At 41.1% G+C, this 9,354-nt stretch overlaps 1 protein-coding gene across 1 annotated transcript; it reads left to right on the top strand.

The window, feature by feature from the left end:
• Nucleotides 1-270: 270 nt before the first annotated feature.
• On the top strand, nucleotides 271-9,108 carry LOC133848896 (uncharacterized). The gene is made up of 3 exons (XM_062284629.1): nucleotides 271-415; nucleotides 8,344-8,443; nucleotides 8,613-9,108. The coding sequence occupies exons 1-3, from the start codon at nucleotides 288-290 to the stop codon at nucleotides 8,805-8,807; spliced, it is 423 nt and encodes a 140-aa protein (XP_062140613.1). The 5' UTR covers nucleotides 271-287; the 3' UTR covers nucleotides 8,808-9,108.
• The last annotated feature ends 246 nt before the right edge of the window (nucleotides 9,109-9,354 follow it).

Genomic DNA, 9,354 nt, shown 5'->3' on the forward strand with positions numbered 1-9,354 from the left:
TATTTTGAGAATAATACCGCAAAATATATTGCTTTTATTCAAAATGGGTAGCGGGTATCTCACAGTCGAGTACACTCGACTGTAGCTTTCTTACTTTTTAAATTTGCTTTTAGTTTCTCATAAATTCACTTTAACACACACACACTATATGTAAAAGCGAACTGGTCGCTGATGATCAGGACTAAAGATGAGATGAGATGATAAAGATGAGATGAGATGATGAAGAAGAGATGAGATGATGAATAAGATGCTGGTGATGATGACTAAAGCTGAGATTAACGACGCAGATGCTGGCCAAGAAACAATGCGCAGGGGTGCTGCGCTGGCGGCTCGAGAAAGATGCGCTCGCTGGTGCTTTGCTGGCCGCTAGTGCGGCAGCCAAGATGGCGCTCAGTGGCGCTCCGCTGGCCGCTATGTGCGCAAAGGTGGCGCTAAGGGCGCTCCGCTGGCCGCTATGCGCGCAAAGGTGGCGCTAAGGGCGCTCCGCTGGCCGCTATGCGGCGGCAAAGGTGGCGCTAAGGGCGCTCCGCTGGCCGCTATGCGGCGGCAAAGGTGGCGCTAAGGGCGCTCCGCTGGCCGCTATGCGGCGGCAAAGGTGGCTCAGTATTGCTGAGGGAGGCACGGTTGCGCTCAAAAGAGCCGAATCAAAAAGCCAAGAAAACGACAACGACCTGCGAAAGCAACAATAATAAGACCAATACGCCTACCAGAATCTTTCACAGTTCTTACCAAGTCTTGACGCACTAAAAAAATTTTCTACACAATTTCCACTAGGCGTCTATTCGTGCTGCCGGTCACCAGAAAAGTGATTTGACCGGAACCGGCTCAGCTTAAGTTAGCTGCGCATGCGCGTGGTGACTCATACGTCAAAGCTGAGCTTTCCAGTGCAACTCGCTAAACGTCAAAGGTGAGCTTTTCAGTGCAGCTGATGCACTACTTAAAGCTCGGCTTTACAGCGCAGCTGATGCACTTAAAGCTGCGGCCTTAGTTGAAATTTAACTTGCATACTTTTAGGACGCATTTAAATTATATCTGCTTCAGGCGCCGTTACAAAACCCCCCCCCGCTAGAATCAGGCTAGGGTATTGTAATGGTACCCTAGACTGACTCCGCCTGAAGCAAACTTACTGCCGTATGTCCTTAGCATGATAATTTCTCAACAACCGGCCCTGCAGATCCTCTAATTCATAATACGAGTTGCCTATCTTTCTCCTCACTCGTGCTTTAACGAAGGCGGGCCCAAACTTGGCGTTATACCCGGTTTGAAAACAACTTTGCTTAAAGTTCCTTCTGTACACTTCTTGTCCCGGAAGTAAAAGAAACTTCTCTAGATCATATGCTGTCCAAACGCCATGTAATAGGGCGAGGTTCCTATACTAGAGTGAATAGAGGACCTTAATGCACAGCTAATTTTGCTCAACACTTCGTCCCAATCTTTCTGATCAGGGCGCAAGTAAGCTCTAATTCCAGATATAACCGACCTATTTACTCGTTCTGAGGCGTTTGCTTGAGGCGAGTGAACTGCGGTAAGCACGTGATATACTTCGTACTGACGCAACAGATTTTAAAAAGCTTCTGAGCGAAACTGGGATCCATTATCGGAAACAATTGTCTCCGGAACTTCAAAAGTCATAAATAATTCGTTCTCTAGATATTTTATGACAAGTGCTGCGTTTATTTTCTTAACGGGTTTCAGAAAAACATATTTGGAAAAATGGTCAAGAACAATAAATATTCCAATATGTCCGCTTCGCGATCGTGGATAGGGCCCAAGAAAATCTATGTAAAGTCGTTGGAAAAATGCTGACTTTCAGGCGCTTTCCCCTAATGGCGGTCGAAGTGCATAATTAGGCGCTTTTGTGGACTTACACACCTCGCATGCGTTAATTTAGGCCTTGACATCAGTCACCAAACCTGGCCAAAAATAGTATCGCCTAATTCTTTCGATAGTTTTGTGGATGCCGCCATGTGAGCACAAGGGATTGTTATGTGCTTGAAATAGGAGCTTCGGAACCAGCTCTTTCGGTATCCAAAGCTTCCAGGCATACTTATCATGTTTACGTTCACCTATCAGATGTTCAGCCTTACGATACACGTATCCATCATCAATTTTCAAATCCGGGAAATTCACCTTCTGAAGCAAATCTAAATAGTCTTCGGATTTTAAATCGAAAAGCAACCCATCTCGCAGATCTATCGCTGCTATCGTATCTTCATTAACCCGCGACAACGAATCAGGTACTACATGCAAGAAGCCTTTGCGATGCTCAATTTGAAATCGATAACGCTGTAGAGATAATGCCCAACGAGCTAAGCGTGAACTTAAATCGTGATTTGACATGAGCCACTTTAGTGAAGCATGATCCGTCACTATTTTAAACTCATGTCCTTCCACATACGCTCGAAAATGTTTAAGAGTTACTACTGCAGCTAAGCACTCTTGCTCAGTTACTGTGTAGTTACGCTGTGCCTTATTTAATTTTTTCGAGATGAATGCGACTGGACGCTCATCTCCATTTTCGGCCACCTGTACCAACACAGCGCCAATGCCCGTTTTGCTTGCGTCACAATGTATTGCAGACGGCTTTGCAAAATCCGGACTGCACAATACCGGGGCTTCGCTAAGACGAGCCTTCAACTCATCAAATGCTCTCAATGCTTCGGGTGTCAAACTAAAGCGTCGGTTAGTCGTCATCAAATCCGTTAATGGAGAAGCAAGTGACACAAAATTGGGAACAAACTTGCGATACCAGCCACATAAGCCCATAAAACTTCTTAAACCTCTTAAAGTTTTCGACACAGGGAAATTTAAGATGGCTTTCACCTTTTCAGGGTCTGTTCTAATGCCACCGTCACCTATTATGTGGCCCAAATAGCGCGCACGCCGCATGCAGAAATGACTTTTGCCAATATTTATCATCAGACCTGCACGCTTAATATGTAAAGCTATTTCCCTTAGCACCTCCAGATGCCTTTCCAAACTAGAAGAGACCACTAAGAGATCATCCAAATACACAAATACCTCGTTCCTAAGATGAGCCGGAACCACTTTGTCCATCAACCGAGACATTGTACTTGTGACGTTGCATAAGCCAAATGGCATGACTTTAAATTGGTAGAGAGGTCTACCAGGAACTGTAAACTCTGTCTTGTCTCGAGATTGAGGCTCTAAAGGCACTTGCCAATATGCATCCTTAAAATCCAAGCTGGTTATGTATTCGGCCTTTGGCAAGCGGCTCAAGATGCCTTGAATTTGTGGCAGAGGATAAGCGTCTTTCTCTGTGAAACTATTCACTTTCCGACAATCAAGACAAATTCTGACTTTGCCGGGCTTAGTGACCATAATTATGGAAGATGACCATACACTCTCCGACTCCTCTATTACGCCTAGCTGCAACATTCTGTCAATTTCTGTGTACATATCCTACTCCACCGCAGGCGAGACAGGAAAATGCCGTTGCTTCGCAGGCTTAGCATTGCCCACATCTATGGCATGCGATATCAAGTTGGTCTTTCCGAGCCCTTCTTGAGCAATAGAAGGAAAGCACCGTATGACATTGGCCAACTTAACTTTGTCACCGCTGGACAATACATGTTGGTCAACATTTTCACTCTCACTATTTGGCTCCGTCGTAACCTCTAGGCTTGCAAGTTCTAAGTTTTTTGGGAGAAGATTATACAGCTTCCAAAAATCTATGCCCAAGTACAAATATTGCTTTAAGGATGGAACTATATATAAATTCAATGACTTTATCACGTTGCCGTTTTCGATGTCCACTTTAATTCGGCCTACTACTTGCTGTGGGCTTCCATCCGCAGTGGTAGCTCTTCTCTGCATTGTCTTGAACGCCCTTTTCTTCTAACAATTCTTTGGCCAAACTACCTCCGCAACAACTTATGGATGCACCAGAGTCAAGCAATCCAAAGACTGTGCGGTTTAAGATCCGAATTGACAGGAATGGCCTAGGATCAAATGATCCTGGAGAGCTCGAGCAAACGTATTCTAATCCGATTACAGCCTTTTTAACGTGCTGCCAAAAGGACTTAATACGCTTGGAGTGTCGTGCGTTTATTCTCTGAATGTCTAGTAAACAGTCACGTTCAGGGTTTATTGTCAAGCTGGGAATTTTTTGATGTAGCAATGGGCTTCCATCTTGTTTTTGTACATCTGGTAAAGTAGGTAGTGAAAGACTATGTGCTTTCACTACTGATCCGTCATGGTAGCCTGGCTCTTTGCGGCACTCGGAGTCTTCGGTCTGAACGCCGACTTCGATGTGCCGAACTTGGAGTTTTTTTTTAACATTTTAAGCAATTTGGCTTATAAGTGTTTGCTGCTCGACAGCCATAGCAAAAGACCCTTCTTTCGGACAGACAATCCTGATACCTGTGCCCTTCTTTTCGGCAATTCCAGCATATCAAGGATATAGCCTCCACATCCAAATCTTCTGCTGGTTCCGTCTCGCTACTCTCTTCTGTATCTTGGACCAACTCCGACACCTCACGCTTAAAAGGAGCTAGTCTAGCGTATCCATGAGACCTCTTCACGTCGTCTAAAAACGTTTCACGACGTCTGCATATTTCCCTAAGAGCTGGAACTGTCCTTATGTTAACATTGAGCAACTCATGTTGAATTTCTGGTCTCAAGTTATTTCTCAGAATTCGAACGATCTTGTTATCTGACCACGGAGCTTCCAACTGATCGATTAGAATTGATATACCCTCATAGAAACTATCGAAAGTCTCGCTGGTCTTTTGCTTCCTGTTTCGGATCAACTCTTCGATATCACAATCGTCTCTAGCGATGCGAAAATGCGACCGCAATGCTGAGCACAAGCTATCCCATCGAACTTCGCCAGTCGACTTATGGTATCGCCAATAAAACTCTAAGGCTTTGCCTTCAAAAAGCACACTGGCATTTCTGCAAAGAACAGCGAAGTTTCCTCCTAGAGTTTGATGAGTCAGCGCTTCCGCTCTGTAGATGAAATTTTCTACGGACACTCCAGTTCCTGAAAATTTCATTTTCCACCCATTCAGAATTTGAACCACTTTGTCGGGCCTGTTAAAAGATCGGACATATGGGAGATGGGTGTGGCTGATTGGTGCGACATGAAATCTGGGTTACTCTCAATTCTCCTACCGTCAACTGGTTGGCTTTCAACTCTTGGAGCGGCTTGCGTGGGAGTGAACCTATTTTCACTCTGGACGGGAGCCGCTATCACTCTTTGCATGCTATCGACTACGGAACTTTGAATCAGTTCCGCCATTCTCTCCGTCAGAGTTGTTAGCAATCTTTGATCGGCCGCTTCAGCATTTCCCGAATCTCGGGTCTGCGACATTGCAACACCTTGTGATGTGCTAGGGCCATCATTTGATGTCGATTGGCTACCCTGCTCTTTCATTGTGCGACTTTTGGACTGAGAGCGAGTTTGTAAGCCTTGGCTGTTGGTCGGCTTATTTGCTGCTGGCCTACACACTGCTTGACACACTGGACACTTCTTATTTGTCTTTAAATACGCTTCGATGCACTTTTTTGTGAAAGTCATGGTCACAAGGTGTTTTCCATACATCTGCGACAGATCTGAACTCACTTTTGCAAAGCAGACAAGAGCTGGGCTTTCCTAAAGCGCCTTTATTAGGCGAGTGAGAGACACTCATTTTTAAAAAAAAATCAATACGAACGGGGCCAACTATGAAGAACTGAACAGAGACCACGATCCCACCTAATATACCAACTCAAAAAAAAAAATATATATATATATATAAAATATAACAATATTAATAAATAAAAAATATATAATTAAATAAATAAATGAAATAAATAGATAAATAACCAAAAAACCACAGCTCAAAAATCGTATTGTCACAACGACAAAAAGAGAAATTCAAAAATAATATGTAATCACATATATAGGGTAATTTCATTCACTACCAAAATTCTCAAAGAAAAAAAGAAAGAAATAGAAATAGTGTATTAAATGTATTTTCCATTAAAATTAGGCCTGATTTACGGACAACAAAGCAGTTTATAATGCTTTTGTTGTATTCCAGCGAATCAGAGAAGCCTAATTCTACGAAGAAGAATTTCAAACTTAGGTATTCCTCAGTCATTCGGGGTTGTAGCATTTTCTAATTGAAATGTCTACATATTCCAAGCCGTCTGACATAAAGAACATCCAAATTTAAACCGTTTCACCAATAATGAGGAATAAATTAAACGGGCCAAATAACCAACCGTAGTTGAATTTATTTGTATTTCCTCATACAAATAAATTCCGCATTATTGGCAAATTCAATAATTAGAAGCGAAAATTCGAAAGAAGAAGGATTCAAATTTGGGTATTCTTCAGTAATTCGAGATTGCAAAATTTTCTAACCAAAATGTTTACACATTCCATTCGACTGACATGAAGAACATCAAAATTTGTGCTGTTTCACCAATACTGAAAATTAATTTAAATGGGCCAAAATAATCTACCGCAGTTGAATTATTTTGTATTTCCTCATAAAAATAAATACTCCATCATTGGCAAGTACAAGAATTACAAGGGAAAATTCCAACACAACTTTTTCTTTTTGGCCTGCTTCACCAATGATGAAAAACAATTTAAATGGGCCAAAATAATCTAATTATTTTGTATTCCTCATAAAAATATATACCCCATCATTGGTAAATACAAAAATTAGAGGGGAAAATTCCAATCCAACTTTTCCTTTTTGGCCAAAAGGAACTGATTGTGTATTCCTTCTTGTAATCCATAACAAATTTGAGATAAAGTCGAATTTTTGAAAAGAAAATGAATGAAAAAGAAAATGAATGAAAAGAAGATGAAAAGATTTTAGAGTACGATATTTGAATTTATCCGAGAGTCTTAATGAGTATTTACTGTACTCACTAAGGCCCTACACGTTGGGACTTTTCTTAATTAATAATAATAAATTATTACTGTAACGTGCAACGAGAAGAAGCACAAGGCGACAGGGCTATTAGTATTTGCGGGGCACGCTTTAGAGTCTAGCTCGTCGTATGCTTTTCAATAAATTTATATTTCGTGTTTGTACAATGTAAATCGAGGTGAAAGTATAAAGTGTGTGTTTCGCAATAAAAAACTCACCAACAGAACTCTTGCGGCGGCGATCGATCTCCGGCGAAGTTGTGCTGGAACAGTGCTGAATTAAATAAAAAAATACAACTTTCACCAAAACACTTCATATTGTACCTACGCGAAACTGGTACTAGTTATTCAATATAATTTGCATACGTTTTAATTTTTGTTTTAATTTTGCTATTTCTTAACTTGCACTGATTTTCATAACTTATTCGTTTAATTTAATTTAATATAATCATTTTCATTTAGGCATTTAGCCTTCGAAGCTTTCAGCTGTTTTGTTTTATATTTTAAATTTTTTTGTAACTTGTGCACATCACATTCAACAATTGTTTTAAATTCTAAATTCTCATGGTTCTACAATTTCTTATTTAATTTCAACTATTTTATTTATTTTTGTACATTTGTTTTGTTTAATTCTTGTAGCGCTTCACCGTTTTTAATTTGTTGTTTTATAATATTTTAGCGCTTTTATTTTTTAATTGAATGTGGCACAATACATGTTCTAATTTTAACTTTTTATTTTTTTTATATCAGCAAAACAGCTGCGCTAATTCCTTTTGATTTTAAATCATTTTATCTTTTAACTTTTTAACTTAACTTTTAACTTTTTTTTTTTTTGTGCAATTTTGAAATTCTGCAATTGCAGTAGCGCTTTAATATTAATTTGAAATTTTAACTATTTTTGTGAACGGAGGAACTTTTAATTTTTAAATAATTTTCCAACCTTTAACTTTTTATCGTATTCATTTTTTTTTAAACAATTTTAATTAAATTTAATTAAATTATTTTTAATTTTTTTATATTTCTGTGCAATCTGCGATTTTTGCAATACTAAATTTTTCTCAACATGTTTTATTTTAACTTGTGCTGAGCGGCGCTACACTGTTGAGCTTTTAATCTATCATATTGTTTCACTATTTTTTTGTTTTATACAATGTAGCGCATCATTTTTTTTTTACTTTTTAAATTTTGTTTTAATTTCTCAGAAATTCACTTTAACACACACACACTATATGTATAAGCGACCTGGTCGCTGATGATCAGGACTAAAGATGAGATGAGATGATAAAGATGAGATGAGATGATGAAGAAGAGATGAGATGATGAAGAAGATGCTGGTGATGATGACTAAAGCTGAGATTAACGACGCAGATGCTGGCCAAGAAACAATGCGCAGGGGTGCTGCGCTGGCGGCTCGAGAAAGATGCGCTCGCTGGTGCTTTGCTGGCCGCTAGTGCGGCAGCCAAGATGGCGCTCAGTGGCGCTCCGCTGGCCGCTGACGCGGTAGCCAAGAAGACGCGCACTGGCGCTCCGCTGGCCGCTATGTGCGCAAAGGTGGCGCTAAGGCGCTCCGCTGGCCGCTATGCGCGCAAAGATGGCGCTAAGGGCGCTCCGCTAGTCGCTATGCGGCGGCAAAGGTGGCGCTAAGGGCGCTCCGCTGGCCGCTATGCGGCGGCAAAGGCGGCGCTAAGGGCGCTCCGCTGGCCGCTATGCGGCGGCAAAGGTGGCGCTAAGGGCGCTCCGCTGGCCGCTATGCGGCGGCAAAGGTGGCTCAGTATTGCTGAGGGAGGCACGGTTGCGCTCAAAAGAGCCGAATCAAAAAGCCAAGAAAACGACAACGACCTGCGAAAGCAACAATAATAAGACCAATACGCCTACCAGAATCTTTCACAGTTCTTACCAAGTCTTGACGCACTAAAAAAAAATTTTCTACACAATTTCCACTAGGCGTCTATTCGTGCTGCCGGTCACCAGAAAAGTGATTTGACCGGAACCGGCTCAGCTTAAGTTAGCTGCGCATGCGCGTGGTGACTCATACGTCAAAGCTGAGCTTTCCAGTGCAACTCGCTAAACGTCAAAGGTGAGCTTTTCAGTGCAGCTGATGCACTACTTAAAGCTCGGCTTTACAGCGCAGCTGATGCACTTAAAGCTGCGGCCTTAGTTGAAATTTAACTTGCATACTTTTAGGACGCATTTAAATTATATCTGCTTCAGGCGCCGTTACATTTTCAAATATTTCTTTTGTTTGACTTTTAGCTTTATATTTTTTTAATAAATTCAATTTTCATTTTCTTTTTTCGTTATGTTATTTTCTTTGCTTGTTGCTTGTTTTGCTTTTTTTGTACATTTGTATTTGTATTTAATATTTTTTTTTAATCACTTAATCACTATGCTTAGGCTAAGAGATACATCCGGTGAATCTCCCACGGCGGTCCTCTGGGTGAATCCTTTTTATCCTGTGGCAA

This window comes from Drosophila sulfurigaster, chromosome X (assembly GCF_023558435.1).
Source record: "Drosophila sulfurigaster albostrigata strain 15112-1811.04 chromosome X, ASM2355843v2, whole genome shotgun sequence".
In the NCBI taxonomy this organism is placed as follows: domain Eukaryota; kingdom Metazoa; phylum Arthropoda; class Insecta; order Diptera; family Drosophilidae; genus Drosophila; species Drosophila sulfurigaster.

Excerpts from the sequence above, each read along its gene's own strand:
- LOC133848896 (XM_062284629.1), top strand. The coding sequence starts at position 288 with ATGCTGGCCAAGAAACAATGCGCAGGGGTGCTGCGCTGGCGGCTCGAG. Across the intron at positions 416-8,343 it reads GGCGCTCCGCTGGCCGCTAT|TGCGGCAGCCAAGATGGCGC; the intron begins GTGCGCAAAGGT and ends GCTGGCCGCTAG. Across the intron at positions 8,444-8,612 it reads TGGCCGCTATGTGCGCAAAG|GTGGCGCTAAGGGCGCTCCG; the intron begins GTGGCGCTAAGG and ends GCGGCGGCAAAG.